Below are 17873 nucleotides of genomic sequence, written 5' to 3'. Positions count from 1 at the left end.
GATCCCATGACACAACTATTTTTTTTCTCAATTTATCTTGCAGATATTTTCCAACATCAAGATTTATGTATCAACTGCAAGGCCAGTTAAATGCTTGCGAATATATGTGGTTTCAAGACAGAATTTTTCAAGTGTGTTGAAAATACTGCTCGATAGACCATCACCGGTAAAATCAGTGACAGCATTATGCTCCAGATAAATTGACTTATAGAAAGATTCGTGATTTATGTCGAATGTAGGTATCCTAATACCAATAATGTGGCGACTACGTCTATTAGATGTCATTTTATCAGCAATAACTCCGATTGGAAGTTCATTGCTTATAATAAAGTTAAAAATTTCTTTACGAAAAATGTCATACATATGTGGAAGAAATGTTCGAGCAAATTCTTTTGAATGATTTTTCAACCCAACTTCAGCTCCGCTGTTGTAAAATTTTGTTAGTATTGTTTCAAAATCTCTGTATGAACATTGAAGTTTGAATGACAAGTAAGCTGCGGAAGCAAGGTTAATTGCTGCTAATTTTCCTATTTTTAGGGATTCTTTAGTTTGCTTGCTAATTTTCTTTGCTAGTTTCAGGTTTCCAATATGCGTAATACTATTCAAATGCCAGCATAGATCATACTTTAGGTGCCTGAACGTTATTGGCATATTATCTTCTTCATAATTGTCACCGATTTCAAAGTTAAATTTAAGAATTATATGACATGTGGTGCATCTCAGACCTTCATCACATCGTTCAAGGGTTTCACCCCATTTTATCAGTGTGTCAACGGATCTAGCAGATTTTAAAAGTAATTCCTTTTCTTCAGCTGTGAAATTTGCTGTTGATTGTATTTCGTTCACTTTATCGTGTGATTTATTGAATCTCTCATTTTTCAATTCTTGAATTTGATTTGCCAAGGAATGTACAATAACTTTGCGCTAATCTATAAAGTACCGAACGGGAAAATTTTAATTTTTGTCAGTATTTTAAATGAAAAAAATATTTTAACATGTTTATAGCTATGCAAGTGCAGGGGGGTTACTCTGCATCTAACAGTGAAGGGTGTAATTTACAAAGATAAAATCAAACTTAAATTTCCTTATTTTAGCAACTACTTTAAATTTTATAACGTTTATCTCATATTCTGTGTCATTGCTAAATCGAAGCATGATATTTTTCGCAAAAATAGTTGGATAATAGAATGCATATTGGTACCACTTAATCCGTTTTATTGATACAAACAGAAGAAAGAATTGTCAAGCGATATCGCATGATCCGGCAACGGTATTTCTTTAAAGGGAAGTTGTTTAAATAGCTCCTATATTTAAGTTCCGGGAACAATTTTTGAAAAAATCAGGAGACTCTGGCAAAAAAATAATTAATTCGACAAATACATACGACGTGAAAAACTTTATATTGTGCTAAAAACATCCGGATTTAGCAAAGTATCACCTTATAATATACGTTCAAAGTCTTTTGAACCAAAACTATAGAATCAGAACTTTGAAATCCATCTTAAATAAAAGAAAATGTTAATTTAAAAATAATTTCGATGCTTATTTTTTTAAAACTAAAGATGAATTGGAGAATTTTAATAGAAAAAATTACGATGAACAGTACATACAATATAGATTTACAGTGCCAAGAGCTAAACACAAACTAGAACAGGAGTACGGCCTGCAGTGCATTAATATTATACCGAGAAAAAAAAATAATCCTTTGCGCTTGTTAAATATTAAATATAAAAAAAAGCTTTCACAACGCCGCAATATCGCTTAACTTTTTATTTAATCAATATGATAATAAAATATGATTGACTATAACCGAATTTTAAAAGCAAAAAAATTAACGCAATCTTTGTTTCAATTTTTGTTCTATATGAAAAAAATTAAAGATTGAGTGGTTAAATTAATTAGATTCGATTAATATTGTACTGACTTATTGAAAGATTTTTTTAAAAAAAAAGAAGGTAAATAAAACTTTTTTCGTGATCAGATTAAGTTCAGAACGAAAGTACACAGCCGCGGTTTCCGAACAACATCTTGAAACGAAATAGTCTTCATCAGTACTGAAACATCGGTATTAGAGCCATACTCACTAGATGCGATTTTTTTCGCATGCGTATGGAAACCTGCTTTAAAGTTTTTCGCCAGAAAATATTTCCCACCAATCTGGTTTTCATTCGCATGCCAAAAAATTGCAGATAGTGCGATATCTTTCAGGCTTTATTTAATTTATCGTTAGATTGTGAGCGTTTTTTTTTATATCAACGACTTAATTCAAAGGATATACACATTTTATCTTTAATATATATATATATATATAGTTTGGCGATCGTTCTAACGATAGATATAGTAGTACGTTCAAACGATATATATAGTTTGGCGATCGGCAACTGTTTGGCGATCGTTCAGGCGCACTTGGCGCATTGTGTCACCCCTTCGGGGGCATGCTAGGAATCGAGGTAGATGTATGTTTGTCTTGATCTGGAGAAGGTCTCCCTTGGTTGTTTAAGAGCTGGAGGCTCTGAGTAAAAAAAAATATAATGACTAGTTTCTTTTAGTTTTGAATAAAGTTAAGTTTATTATTATGAAAATCTGGTGTGATTATTTGCATGGAATATAGTCATTACATAGTTATTTTTTACCGTTGATTGCTTCTAAAATTTCTTGATTTGCTGTTTCATCTTTATCGACATCGCTACTAGTAGTAGGAATATTTGGTTCGAATCTAGAACGTTTTTGTTCAATATTAGTAGCGTGTGAAGCTTCCTTCTTCTTTTCCGGCCGGTTTCCAGAAAAAAAATCTCTGACATCGCTAGATGTTGTTGACTTCCATCTTATTTCTTCTTCGGAATGCCGCCTTGAAAAATGAGTTTTCAAATTTTCTTTGATTATTGTTGCTTCACAAGAGCAACAAATAACCTTTTCGCTAGACATTTTTCACAAAAAAAAAACAAAAAACGAATCTTTTTACGCATGAAATTTTCCACACAAGTGCAAAAAATATATAGAGCTTTGTTCTCATAAAAAAACACAAAACAAATTACTGCGCCAGCGATAGAGGTTGAAGTTGGCAAATTTCCAAAAATAGCTTAATAAAGGGGAAAAATTTCTCCCCCTTTCATCCAGTAACTGTTTGTGTCGAGATTAACGGGGGATCACGAGCGCTTTCCCCTTCGGTGGTACGCTAGAAAAACAATTATTTAAAAACAATTCTTTAAGAAAAAAATTCTGCAGAACCATTATTGCTTCTGCAGAAATTTTCTGCTTCCGTAGAAATGATTTTTTTTGTAGAACAGCTTCTGTTTCTGCAGAATTTTTTTGGAGAACTCTTGTTTCTGCCAAACCAAAAAATGTTTTTTTCCCAAATAAAAAAATCTTTCTGCAAGAACTCAGTCGCTTTCTGCAACAATGTCTGCCACGGGGGTGGTCAGAGGCTGAAAATAGTTGACTTTGGCAACCCTGAGCAGTGATTGGGAAATACTTTTTGTGCCATTGTCAATTACCAGTAAATTAACACTCTTGTGTGGATACTCCCATGTAAGAACTCTCCCATGCAAGAGATCTCCCACGATCAGAAATATTGAAAACATGAGCTACACACAGAACTTTTAACGAATTTTCTTTTATGATTTGTCTTATTTTCATCTATTATGTTTGTTTTCTTCATTAGTTATATGGGCATTTTGTGCTAAGATTTGCCCAGTCAATGCAAAAGATTTTGTTGGTTCCCCTTAAGTATTTTCTTAACCATGGGTGCAAGTTGGAAAAAAGCCCAAGACTGAAAATTTCTTGACTGAAATACCTAACATACACAATACCCCCTCGACATATGCAAACTATCTAAGAAAGCTTTACCATAATACATCAAGTTTAAATACTGTACAAAAAATATTTATTCATCTGTCTTTTGATGAAATAACAACAGGACATAAGAAAGTAGACCAATAACGTAGACCTAAAAAATATTTTTAAGAACAGAAGAAAAAAAATTTCCGTCTTTGAGTCAGTCTTGTTTCCGTCCGCGGACATTTTCGAAAGACGGAAATCCGTCCTGAGGACGGAAGACTTGCACCCATGTTCTTAACGCAATGCCAATGGGTAATCTATTTGTGCCTTCAAAAAATGGTATTAAACAGAACTGGTGTTTCCTGGAAGTTTTACTGTGTGCCACGATGAAACTTTACTGCTGTATTCATTAACAAATATCAAACCTCATAGAAATGAGAATGTCATATGTGGAAACAATTGTATTGAATATTTTACCTGAATAAATAATCTGATATTTCACAAGGAGTATATGGGTCTTTTATAACAGGTGAAAAGGACTGTCCTAAATATGACTTGGCATCCTTTTTTAATTTTCCTTTTTTTTGGTCAAAATTATACAAATCTCTCAACATGTTAATTAAAATCCTAAAAAAATATAAATATAAATTAATGATCAGCATTTAAAAAGATTATTAAAACAGAAAATATAGAATATAAAATTTGCAAACAATATTTTAATCCACACTAAAAAGTACTCAATATATATTTGTAACCATACATTGGAAATGCAAAAAATAAACATAAAGGTACTAAGAGGAAAAGTAATGAGTATTAAGTAAAAAGTTCTGATTTTGAAAAGTAACGAGTAAAAAGTACAAGTAAAACTACCAAAAAAAGTAATGATTTTTAAGCACTCTTGGAAAAAATTCAAAATTTTATTCAAAAATATAAGAACAAAATATAAAAATTTACTCATTCAAATGTATAAAAATAATTTGTTGTTAAACATTCTTATTTATTATGCAATTGTTATTTAATATCAAAAGAGGTCTCACTTTGTTTTTATTTCATTGTATTAGGTAGTGAAATGTTTATATGGTATAACTCAAAAAAAGAAAATATTTTTATATAAAATAAAAAATGAAACACAGTACCTAAATTTTTTTTACCAAAATTCATTAAAACTTTTGGGTTATTAATATTTAATAAATTATTAAAATTTTTTTTGAAAAAGCATAGTCAGCTAATTCGTATAAAAAAAATCAAATTTTGAAATTTTTTAAAGAATATTTGAACCTGGTTTCTTCCCCTCCCCAAAAGGAATAATTTTTGCAGATGTTATCAGTATGATTGACCAAAATTTTTCATCGCAATCATTCCAAATTATAAAATACATTTATTACATTATCTTTATATAATACAATAAAAAAATGTAGATCTCATTTGAAAGCATTATTTTTAAAACGATGATAAAGAAAAGAATAGTTTATTTGATATGCAAAAAAAAATTTCTGAGAAGATGCATTCATTATTACAATTCAAAATGTGACAGTCACATATGGAATTCTCCCTAGTAGTGCACAGTACTTAGTTTATGATAAGAAGTTCAGTAGAATTTTTCTAATAGCAAAGAATTTAAATTTTGTAATAATACTTACTACCTTTATTAAAAAGGTAAAGCCATCAAAGTACTTTTATTCATGCTGTTAATAAGTTTTTGTATTAAAAAAAAAAAAAAAAACTGTTAAAAAATATGCATTAGGATACTTCTATCACCAACATCATCTCGTATCAAACCAAACTAAACTAATATGAACAAGCAACTTATTTCAGATGGTCAAAATCATTGTTTATGCAAAAAGAAACATTGGGCTCTTATTTCTGAGGAAAGTTCAGGAGCTTTATTTTGTAGGGTCAAGTCAAAATGTATCAAAGACTACAAATTAGATCAAAGATTCCTGTCGTTAAATGTTGCAACTTAAAATAAAACTATTTTCTTAAAAAAAGAAAGAAAAGGAATTTGTGCCATTCCCTCCCCCCTAAAAAATAAATTCTTCCATGCTTATAACTATGTGAATACCACTGCTTTGAATTCGTAACATTGACAGATTCCTACCCCAATGCAAGCAGCACACAGATAACACAATAATTATAGCTTTTAAAAATTGAAAAGAATTAACTATTTTCCGGGATAGTATATAAACTTTTATCTTAGGATATTTTATCAATGGACATTTTTTCAATTCTGTAATTTTTTTTTCAAAACATTTTGATAAGAACAATTCCCTTTCTTCAACCTCAGGTGAAAATATTATTATAGGCAATTCTTAGTAAAAAGAAATTGCTTGTTCCATATTTTACTCGAATAATCAATCTCTTAATGACTTTGTCATCAAAAGAGTCGATCCATAAAGGTGTTTCACTAAAAAGAAGTTAACTGTTTTAGTATACGCTACAATGAGTTTTCAAAATAAAATGGTTAATTGTGAAAATTAAAAAAAAAAAAAAAAAAGAAAAGACTTAAGAGAAAATCTGCAAAGAATTTTAGCAAAAACATTCATGATTTTTTTTTTACATTTTCGTTACACATATACTTGTACATTTTCTCTAAAAAATTTAAGAAATTTCGAGCAAAAGAATTGAATTTGAAAAGTAACAAAGTAGAAGTAAAAGCACATACTTTTTCTTTCAGTACTTGTTCCAAAAGTAAAAGTATTGCCATGCATGTTTGCATCCTATGCATTTGAATAATAATTTTTTTTACCTTAATCAGTAAAGTATTAGATTTTATGCAATATACTGTAAAAATTCTAACCTAAATTTTGATATTTAAAATTAGTCGGTACTACTAATAATTTTTAATTACAAAATCTTAATTTAGTAAGAACTTAGTTTGACAATAGGGGCATCTACTTTGTCTAAAAAGAAACATCTTTTTTTACATAATAACGTAAGGTAAATGAAATTAGGAGGAAGCCTTACAAAACTTGCATAGGTATCAATGCTGAAAATCAATAAAATATGCTAATGATAGTGAATTAAATCAGGGGTCCAGTAAGAAGTCATTTTCAAATTCTCTGACTTTTCCCTGCAAGTCCAAGATTTTTCCAGAATTGTGCAGCTGATATTTAATATTGAATTTTATTAAATAAAAAAATACATTATCATTTATAACATATAATACAATCAGAGAAAGCTCAAAAAATAATATCAATGGACAGATTAATATTATAAAATGAATACTGCGTATTTAGAAATTAAGGTAGGTGTTAGTCTAGATCTTAAAAAAGGCAGGGATATTTAAGCAGAAAAGGGTGCTATTTGCCCCTAAAAAAAAGAACATCTAACACAAAAAGGAGCATTGCGATTCACAAAAATTTGCATCACTTTAAAAAAGAAAACAAATAAAATTTCGACAACCTGAATGAAACCTTAAAACAAATTAAGGTTTCAGACAGATTAATATTATAAAATGAATACTGCGTATTTAGAAATTAAGGTAGGTGTTATTCTAGACCTTAAAAAAGGCAGGGATATTTAAGCAGAAAAGGGTGCTATTTGCCCCTTAAAAAAAAGAACATCTAACACAAAAAGGAGCATTGGGATTCACAAAAATTTGCATCACTTTAAAAAAGAAAACAAATAAAATTTCGACAACTTGAATGAAACCTTAAAACAAATTAAGGTTTCAGACAGATTAATATTATAAAATGAATACTGCGTATTTAGAAATTAAGGTAGGTGTTATTCTAGATCTTAAAAAAGGCAGGGATATTTAAGCAGAAAAGGGTGCTATTTGCCCCTAAAAAAAGAACATCTAACACAAAAAGGAGCATTGCGATTCACAAAAATTTGCATCACTTTAAAAAAGAAAACAAATAAAATTTCGAAGAGATGCTTAACTTAAAAAAATTCCGCTCTGTAAACTTGTTTTAAAATGAGTGCAATTCTCATATTTTGAAAATAATGCTTGTCATTACAATAATTCATTAAAAATATCAGGTTTTTAAAAATGTCAAAATGGCTGTAAAAATGATAAGTAACTGCAATAACTGCCGAAAAAACGATCGGAACTTTATGTGGATTTCAGATGGAATCGTTGTGAATAGAGCACATAAGAAAATAATTACTAAAACATTGGAATTGAAAAACCACACAGAAATAGCAGGAAAAAAGACAATTGTCTAACAAAAAAAAAAAAGATCCATAAATAACGTCGATTTACCGAATTGTTTGATAAAAATTTTAAGACATTAATAATGAATGCATAAAAGTCTCTAAGGTTTCAGACAAAATTTTTAACTATATATAACATAGCATCACAGTGAAACAAAACTGAAATTTAAGAAACATTAATTCATTATAATTTAAATCTACTCTGATAAAACCAACTGATTCGAATCGCAATTTATTAGAATCACTGATTCAATCATCATCGATTCCAATCGTTGATTCGAATCAAATGGATCAGAACCAACTGATTTGAATCAGTTGGAGATTTGAATCATGGAATCAATTCAGTGCAGCACCCAACATTACCAAAGACTTTTTGTTATGAAGTCGAACACTCTAACCCAGAGGTACAGTGGAGGGATTATGTGTGAGAACTCCCCCCCCAATTTTATGATATAATCCTAACTTTTAGTCAATTTTTAAGTTCTTTATTGATTGGAAAAAATTCTCAATTATATTTTAAACATATTTTTAAGTTTAGATGTATGAAAAATGAATTTTATATGTATGGTGTTTGTATTTCGTCATAACTGTCTTTTTTTTAAAGCATAAATTATGTTATGAAATAATGGAAAAAACCTTAATTTAAGATACTGATAATTTAGAAAATTTAAAACCAAATTCAGTTTGAAATAAAAGTTTCCACAGCATTTTTAAACATTAATAAAAAACATACACATAAAATATTGAAATTATAAACATTTGTCCATTGAAAATGTTCCCACTACAATGTTGCTCTAACCATCATGGTAAAGGGGGTATACGCCTGACCCCAGGAACACAAGAAGCTTTACACAGTGACCATGATACATATGCACTTTTTTCCATGCTGTAGGACCATTCTAAGGGTCCTTGGTTCTATACTATGCTTGCCAATTATTATTTCACATATTGTTTCCTTAACTTATAATCAGAAACAACCTCTTAAAGGAGCAGAGGATAAGTTTTTCAATAGTGCAGAATATCTATACAAGAAACTTAAAAGTTTAGTTGTCATGAACTATCAAGAAAATGATTATATTTCTTCTAAATAAAGCCGGTCAATTCAAAAGAAACTGGAATTCGTAAGAAATGCGCCGTGAGAAAAAAAATCTTCAAGCTTAAGCACAAAAATATTTAAAATAAGAACATTTATATGGTTTCTTACTCTCTCAGATGACTGTCTCCATTACGAAATTTCATAATTTCTTCGACAATACTTAGATCAGTATCATCCTTAAGAGCTTTCATGACAAGCATGAAAGGTATGTAATACATTTTATTTCGAACTTGCAAGCCTATCCTTACAAAACCACCATCCATGTAATGCAAGTAAACATTCTAAAAAAAGTAAAAGATTTCATATTTATAAATTAGCATGCAGATAGCTGAAACAGCTTAATATGTTTTAATTACTAACAAATAAATACTGAGACCTTGATTTTTCTACCACTTTGAGATAGTTTTGTTGGTAGTGAATGCAGTTTGATTGGTTAGGTAGAAGTTTCAGACTAGTACCTTGAATTTCATTTAGGTAGGAGTAATAGCTGTTATCCGCAATATCTTAGTTTTATTTAAAAAATCTATGTTACAACATTTTGTGTACAGACCACAAGAAGAGTACTCCCTAGGAATAAAAAGAGCAGGATGCTTCCTCATATAAAAGGGTATTGCGTTTTGAAAGGGCACTCACCTCTGTTAAAATTCATCAAAATATGTAATATTAAGTAACAACTGAATTTGATCCTCAAATGTTTATACACTATTTTATGTGTAGATTTCAAAAAGTAGTTATAACTCATTATCAAAATAACTGAAAGCTTTGAAGCTTTTGAAAAACAATTAAAGGCAAACTAAAAGACAAACTCTGTGCATAAATTTTCTCAAAAAAAGTGAACTAAAAAAAAGAAAAACAATTAATTGATAAACAACATGAAAGCTTTTTTTTAAAAAATATTTTAAACTGAAAATTATGATAAAACATACATTTAAATATGCATTTTTATATAAAAGGTATTCATTAAAAAAATAATGGAAAAATTTAAAATCGCCGAAAAATTAATTGATAAACCTTCAACACCCCCCCCCCCAAAAAAAAGAAATTAATAAAAATGTAACCATTTGAAAATAATCCTAACATATAAAATATTTGTAATAGTAAAAAGAATTAATCAATCTAATCTCTGAATTCTTAATTTAAATTAATAATTTTTTTAAAAAAATGCAATGTATAAACTAAAAATAATAAGTGCACATAATTTATCTTAGATATACGGGTACATATTTATATTTATTTACTAAAATAAGGCATAATCCATTTAAAAATAAAACATTATAATATGTTAAACAGATTTTAACATTTTGAATAAAAGTAAAATAAGAAAACAATATTCTTTAAGAGTAAATATGAAGGGAAACTTTAAATTTAAATTAATATTTAATGCTAAACAATTGTATGGATCATTTTCAGATTTTAGTTACTTCCTGCTCTTTTCAGTGTTTCGGAAATAATATACTTTTTCCTAAAGAAATCCAAACTCTGGTTAACAATCTGATCAAACGGTACATAATCTTAAAAAAATGTAATCCAAATTATTGAAAGAAAAAAAATGTGACGTAAACATCTCTGTGGTTGAATACCATGCAAATTTTAACTGCCTATATAACTAGGCAACATAAGAAAATTCTTATTAAAGTGAAGAAATTAAATTAAGAATTAAAAGTTATTATCATTAATTAATTTTCATTAAAGCAGATGGTTAAGAAACAACAGTTTTCTGAAATATTAAAACAAAGAGGAAGTGTTTTTAAGAGATGACAGGGTGGGCCCAGCTATTAAAAACACTTAGGGAGAACACTGAGATAAGAAATGCTATGTTTTCTATTCCTCATCCTTGTGGCAAATTTTTTTCGGCGAAAGCGCCACAGAGCTATCGGTGTGACTGTTACATTGAATGTGCATATGGTATTACCGGCTTATTTTGTAGAGGAGACTTGTATTAAGAGGCAGTGTTTTCACTACAGCGCGAGAACGCGAGAATCTCGCATATTTTTTCCTTTTCTCGCATTAAAAAATTATTACCGCGAGAAATTCGCGCATTCTATAAATCAATTTCAAAACTCGCGAATTTCTCGCATTTTGGAAAAGGCTTCGAATTACGCCATTTAGAATGAAATCTGTTTCACTTTTCTTCCTGGATCTTTAATTATTTTCAACATCTGCCCCATTATCTAGCTTCCCTATTTACCAGTACTGTTCATAACCTTTTCGAACTACAGAACACAACCACGGAACCCTTTTCAGAACACATTTCTCTGCAACCTCTTGTTTACCGTAGGTAAGGTTTCTTCATGTAAGACGTTCAAATGTTTTATGCACTTATGTAAGATGGACAAATACCTTGTAAAGGCAAAATCTTCTACGATGATGCACCAAAAATATTCAATGCTTTAAAAAATAGAAGACGTTAAAAATGTATTATAATTAAAGAACTGATTTTTTTTTCAAGAGTTTTTGTGTTTTTTTAGTTTTTAGAAATCTCACTTAACTTTTTGAAATCTCACCCTGTTTTTGAGAAAGGGTGAGAAATTCTCACCCATTTTTTTTCTGTGATGAAAACACTGTAAGAGGTCACCTGATCTTAACTTTTTCATGGAGGCTTTTTCTCCCAGTAAGGAGAAAAGAGCCGTATGTATTCAGAAGTGAGACACTTTGCTAAATTGCGTATCTGGTATAGTAGGATTATTCAGCTTTATTAGAAAATATCGAGCATAATCAATCGGTGAAGAGGTTGTTCTGCTGTTTTGACTATGGTGTGAAGAACGTAACACCATGCTATTTTCAGCCATAGAAAATTTCAAACGCTTCCACAGCTAGCGCACCACTCACCACGGAGTCCAACTAAGGGGATGCAAATAACAAATAGGTACTGAGACCAATCTGTTACTTGAACATCGATGCGGACTAATAGCTATATGTCCACAAGTCACATCTGAAGCAGACTCCACCCTTAATGTGGTGCCCAAGAAGTGACCCTGGTCATGACCCAAGCCTACAGATGACATTTGTGATTAGCCAATTGATGAATAAGGCTAATATGCACCTTCCGTTTACCTATCCCTTTAAGACCGGACATATTTTCTATTTTAAATTACCTTTATTTCTATTTTTTATGTAGTTCTTGACTCCCCTGGCCCTGAAAAAAATAATTAAAAAAATCTTGCACTCCCCGAAAGCTTAGGGGGGCACCCGCACGATCGTGCGGGTTAGGCTTTTTCTGTGTAAACTTCACATGTCCAATTTCACGATAAAGATCGCAGAAAAATACTTTATTGAACTGAAAACTTTTACAAATAATCAAATTGATCACTTACAATTTTTGGACTATATTTATGTACAGTGAAAATCCTTGAAGCAAGTCTTTGTTTTGGAGAGGCACAAATAAACGTCGCATTTTTCACAACGCGTTTTGGATTCGCTTTTGCAATTTTCATAACGGCACTTACGAGGCCTTGAAATATCGTCGCAATGTGGGAAATGGTTATAACCATCATATCTTTTATCTTCACATGGAATTTTAGCTGGAGGATGATAATATTTTGACCTCTTAACTGCATGAGCTTGAACTGCATGAGCGTCACTTTCTTCGTCGTCACTCACAATACTTCTATGAGCTGATGGAGCTGCGAGAAGAGCTTCAGCTACCTCTAGCTTAAATTTTAATAAATCCTTTTGATTTTTCTTTGGCGTTTTATTCGCGGTAACGTCTCGCCGGTATTGGAACCATGAATTTACAACCGCTAAGTCCAAAAAATGCAGAATGACCTTCCAAGTCCATTTTTTAGTTTTAAACCATGTCCTATAGCATTCCATTTGTTGGTCGCAAATATCGACACCTCCCATGCATCGGTTGTAGTTTATGACCACAGTAGGACATGGTACCTCAATGTATTCATGTTTGGTTTTTGACCAGCGTTTAACTTTTTCGACGGGTTCCATACCGCAACAATTTGAGGCCATAATAACTTTGTTACTATCTTTCCATTCTACAATGGCTAGTTTTTTATCTTCTGAAACATGTTCTATGCAAGTTCCGCGATCCATGTGCGCCCCTTCAGTTTGTCTTAAACCGCTAATATGATTACCCATAATGGTGCCAGTTCCATAAATATGCATTTCACTCAACTTTTTGAACAATGGCAATGTACTAAAGTACCGATCAAAATAAACAAAGCTTTCTTGGGGCAAAGTTTGAACTAATCTCAGTATGACTGAAGGTCCAAGACCCAGTTCTTGATGAAACAATGAAGTGGATTTTCCTTGATAAATTTCAAAATTCATTACTAGGCCTGATGACGTACAAAGAACGAAATTCTTAAGTCCCACAGGTCGAGGTTTGTTTTTCACATACTGTTTCAATGAACAACGTCCAGTAAATGGTATCATCTGCTCATCTATGGAGTATGTGACATTATCACGTGGCAAACTTAAGCATACTTTTCTAACAGCATCAATAACAGGTTGAATCTTCCACAATTTATTTTCGTTGACGTTTCCAGGAGGATTATTAATGTCCACAACGTGGAAAGCATTTCTTAAGGCCAAAAACCTGTCTCGTGAAATAATATTAGATACTGGAGGATACTTGTATTCTGCTTGCCAGTACATTCTCAGGCGTGAAAATGTTACGCATCCCATAATCAAATTGGCAGCAACAAATACCTTTAATTCTCGTGCATCAGTTTTCAGGGATTTTCCTGATTTTGTAATGGAATATTGATTAGTAAAATCAGCAGCGTCTTTGAAAAACTCGTCTTGGAAGTATTGCCTAAAATACTGCAAAGGAGTCCTTACTGTGTCTGGAGTCTGAAAAGAAAAAGAAAATAACATCCTTCCCTCCGATTTTCATTACTCGAAATGTTATTGAAATTACTGAAAAACAAATACCTGTATTTGAGTAAAATCCAAAGGTCCAGGATGAGGTACAGGATTGAATTTTATATTATTCCACTGATAAACCTCGCTTTTTTTCTTTTTCTTAACTTTTGTCGAAGCTGCAAGTGGTTTGTGAATTAAACTCTGATCTATGGGTTCAGGCGATTTGGATGTCGAAGGACGATCTCTATTCTCTTGAACTGAAATGTCAGCGATTGCAGTAAAATCATCTCCATCATGCTCTTCCGAACTTAAATCTTCTTCTAATACCTGGGGTTCATAGGTCTTGTCAATATCCTCATCATCTGAGAGATCACTCAGCTCAGAATCAGAGGCTGCTAACATTTGAAGAATTTCTTCTTCCGTCAGGTATTTACGCCTTTTAGACATCTGAAAATGCAATAATAATCTAAATTAGGGGTAAAAATAAACCCAGCAATCTATGAAAAATCATTAAATGTGTTTCGAAAAATTATTTAACTATCCGATAATTTTCAAAATCTGCAGGGGGGATAGCCACTCCCACTCCCTGCCTCACCTTGCCGATGCCCATGCAAATATATATTGCCCTAACTCATATTTTTCGTAATAATTTAGGGTATAATTGGTATTATTCAAACAGAAAATAAAATTATCAGGAAAAAAAACTTACGTCTGGCCGCAAACGTGATGAGCTTCCAAACGCCGAAGTCGCACGATCGTACGGGTAAGGAAATATGACACCTTGGAGCTAAAAAAGTAATGTATAATTGATAAGTTTTATTATTTTCCACTTATTTAAACATTGAATAAACAATTTGTATCTAAGCAATCAAAAATATATTGAAACTTACTTAATTACGACAGATACAATCTCGAACTGTTTCGCTGTGACTTGTAAACAATGGATTGAACGCCGACTGAACCTCCCAAAGCAACTCATCCCGCCATCTGTTGAGAAAAATAGAAACTTTCGACTTTCCAGAGACACGCACGATCATTCGAATCCGGCGTTTATTACATATGGATGGTTAGGAATTAAAAGAAGAAGTGAATGACGGACCCGCACGATCGTTCGGCCTCGGTCTTAAAGGGCTATAGCACAGGCCAAAGCAGTGTGTTGGGGTACCAGGAAGCCCCTTAACTGCCAAGATCCCCTTTTCCAGGGACATAGGTCTCCATGCATGGCAAACACACGGTCTCTTCCCATCTGCGTCCAATACAACAGGGTGGTAATCAAACATAGATAAAAAGCCCTTACCAGTAAACATGGCAACCACGACAAGGGGGAAGGGAAAGGCAAAAGTAAAGGGAGAAGAAAACGAAGGGAAGACAGATCACTAGGGTACCACGGGGACGTGATTGCCAGTGTTTACCTAAAGAAGGTAAACCCCTTTGAGGGGCTGATCATTTGATTAAAAAATTATTCAGGATATTTTTTTGGCGCATGTTGCCGTAGGCAGCAGGGTAAATGTGCAACTGCATAGCATTGAGTTTGTGTAGGCAAATATTAAGAGAGCTATATGGTAAGACGATGAGCCTATTCCCCATCCCTTTAATTTGCTTCTAAAGTGGCAATGCTGTCAACAGCAACAGAATCGATGTGGTGCAGCGAAATTGTAACAGTATGAACATAAAGTGGAACTGTAAAGAGGTGAGTTAGTGTAGTCAAACCAACTATTAGCTGCAGATGGCTAATTCATTATATAGTTGGAATCTTAAGATTAAAAGCAACTTTAAGAAATTGTTGCCATACTTACTCGACTTGTATGATAATCTTTCACAGATCGTATCAGAACAGCATACTCTGTAAATCCTGCACATCGTTTTTTAAATTTCGAATCTATTAAAGCTATAGGCTGTAAAAATGGAATAAAAAAATTTAAACTCCATATTAAATGAGCTAAAGCATTAAAATAAAATGGACAGATATATATATATATATATATACACACTAAGACAGCTAATTTTTGCAATGCAATAAATATTTATTTAAGAAACAAAAAAAAAAAANAAAAAAAAAAAAAAAAAAAAAAAAAAAAAAAAAAAAAAAAAAAAAAAAAAAAAAATTATTTTAGATAACTGCTCTGATAAATAAAAAAAAATAAATAAACTGTTTAATCAAAGAGTAATATTAGATGTGATATCATTTCTGAATCATCATCAAGAATGAGATTAAGAATATAGAAAATATTTTACAAATTATTTTCTATCATTTTTGAAAGATTATTATAAGGAGAAAACTGTAATACAGATTAAACTGCCGCTGAAAGTTAGAAGGTTAACGGTGTAAAAAAGTGGGGTTAGAAGTTTGTTAATGTCAGAAGGTTTAAAAAAGTGGAAAAGTTACCTGATTAAATTTGGTAAAAGTAAATCAAATGAAACAAGAATCGAATAATTAAAATAAACAATTTGTATGTTAAATACCTTATCTTTCACCTTTAATCTTCTTTTTCAAATTATTCAGATTGCATTGTCAAAAGCAACTAACGAGAAAGTAAAAATTCTTTTATAACGAATAAATACAATGAATGAAAGATTTAAATTAAGTATAATTACTTACAACCATTTTAAATTGGACTTAGGAAAGCCTTCAAATGATGTGCCTGAAATTGCATGCATGCAAATAATGAAGATTGATTTTAAAATCGTATTAATACGAATCGCGATGCTTGATTTTAAAATCTGCTAAATAAAAATAACTTAACTTCCATCTTAACCTTTTTTCAAATTTATATGATTGCATCATCAATAGCAATTAGAGATAAATTAAAAACTTCTTTTATAAAGAATAAAGAGAAAGAGCAAAAGATTTTATTTAAATATATTTCTATACAACTATTTGTAAATTGAATTCGAAAAGCTCACAAATGATACGCCTGAATATGTATCCGAATTTTTGATTTTAAAATCGCGTGAATACAAACTGCAATGTTTAATTTTGAAATCTCTTGAATACGAACTGCGATAATTTTAAAATTTCCTGAATACAAATTGCAGTGTTGGAACTTAAAACTGAATATGAACCTTGATGTTTGAATTTTGTGACTTGTGAATATGAATCATGATATAGAATTTTAAAGATGCGTCAATACAAATCCAGCAATCCGATTTTTAAATTGCGAAAAAACAAATCATAACATTTAAATCATGTAAATTGATGTTTGATATTATAATCGTGTGAATATGAATCACAATATTTGATTCTAAAAATAATAAAAATCATGCTATTAGATTTTTAAATCATGTGAATATGAAACACGTTAAGTGTTTATTTAAGAAGGAGAAAACAAATCACAATATTTGTTTTTTCAAAATTTCTTAATCTTCGAATCACAGGGGTCAAATTCGGATACTTGATTTTTTAAATTGTGTGCACAACCTTGATAATTTTAAAAAAAGTGTCTGCAAAATTTATTAATTTCTGTATGGGCACAGCATGTATTTATTTAATCTAACTGTGGTTGTGGACTTAGTTGGTTTTGATTGCTGGTCAATATTCATATGAAACTATAGGTGGAAGCTTGCTCTGTAATTTATGGTAGTGTGATAAAATGTATATGTATAAAAAATAAATAAAAGTGAGCAGATGATAATTTGAACTTTCGCTGTCATCAATAGAGATATGTTTTTCTTTCTTCTTTTTTTATTTTTTATTATGATGTAAATAATTAGCATGGCAGATAATCAAATAAATATAATATTAAAAAAGAGCCTTCAAAAATTAATTGGACTAAATAAAAAAAATCTAAGACATAAAAAGTTTTTTTAAAAAAGATATTTATTACTGAAAACATCTATAATAAAAAGCAAACAACAATTTAACAGATTAGAAACGAAAATTATAAAAAAAAAACAAATGAAGATGAGTTTTGTTTATTTTGATTGTTAAAAAGTGTCATGAAAACAGACGCTTCCAGTCAAGAATATCTGGACATGGGACTTTGTATATCAAGATTTAAGCTTTGTTCCATAAAAGCATATCAAA

The 17873-nt window shown here is 30.8% G+C and overlaps 2 protein-coding genes across 4 annotated transcripts in view; both read right to left on the bottom strand.

The window, feature by feature from the left end:
- Positions 1 to 17873, bottom strand: part of LOC107441938 (DNA-directed RNA polymerase I subunit RPA2) — a 69655-nt gene that overhangs the window by 39404 nt on the left and 12378 nt on the right. For 2 of the 3 annotated variants that reach the window (XM_043048094.2, XM_043048096.2), the window contains exons 8-10: positions 15646 to 15744; positions 9140 to 9312; positions 4255 to 4404 (exon numbers count right to left, since the gene is read on the bottom strand). In XM_043048094.2, coding sequence (XP_042904028.1) covers positions 4255 to 4404; positions 9140 to 9312; positions 15646 to 15744 — 422 coding nt within the window. Of the gene's footprint in view, positions 1 to 4254; positions 4405 to 9139; positions 9313 to 15645; positions 15745 to 16312; positions 16350 to 17873 lie in introns of those variants that run through there. The other variant, XM_043048097.2, reaches the window with a different exon arrangement.
- LOC110282456 (piggyBac transposable element-derived protein 3) lies at positions 12286 to 14878 on the bottom strand. The gene is made up of 4 exons (XM_043048098.2): positions 14740 to 14878; positions 14559 to 14636; positions 13919 to 14296; positions 12286 to 13837 (listed from the first exon to the last, which is right to left on the bottom strand). The coding sequence occupies exons 3-4, from the start codon at positions 14294 to 14296 to the stop codon at positions 12362 to 12364; spliced, it is 1854 nt and encodes a 617-aa protein (XP_042904032.1). The 5' UTR covers positions 14559 to 14636; positions 14740 to 14878; the 3' UTR covers positions 12286 to 12361.

Source organism: Parasteatoda tepidariorum, chromosome 7 (genome assembly GCF_043381705.1).
Source record: "Parasteatoda tepidariorum isolate YZ-2023 chromosome 7, CAS_Ptep_4.0, whole genome shotgun sequence".
In the NCBI taxonomy this organism is placed as follows: domain Eukaryota; kingdom Metazoa; phylum Arthropoda; class Arachnida; order Araneae; family Theridiidae; genus Parasteatoda; species Parasteatoda tepidariorum.
This window is presented reverse-complemented; position numbering and strand designations above follow the sequence as displayed.

What these genes read in the sequence shown, in the direction of transcription:
- LOC110282456 (XM_043048098.2), bottom strand. Translation starts at nt 14,296, where the DNA reads ATGTCTAAAAGGCGTAAATACCTGACGGAAGAAGAAATTCTTCAAATG. An exon ending in TGGATTTTACTCAAATACAG is followed by an intron (nt 13,838 to 13,918) that starts GTATTTGTTTTT and finishes TTTTCTTTTCAG; the next exon opens with ACTCCAGACACAGTAAGGAC.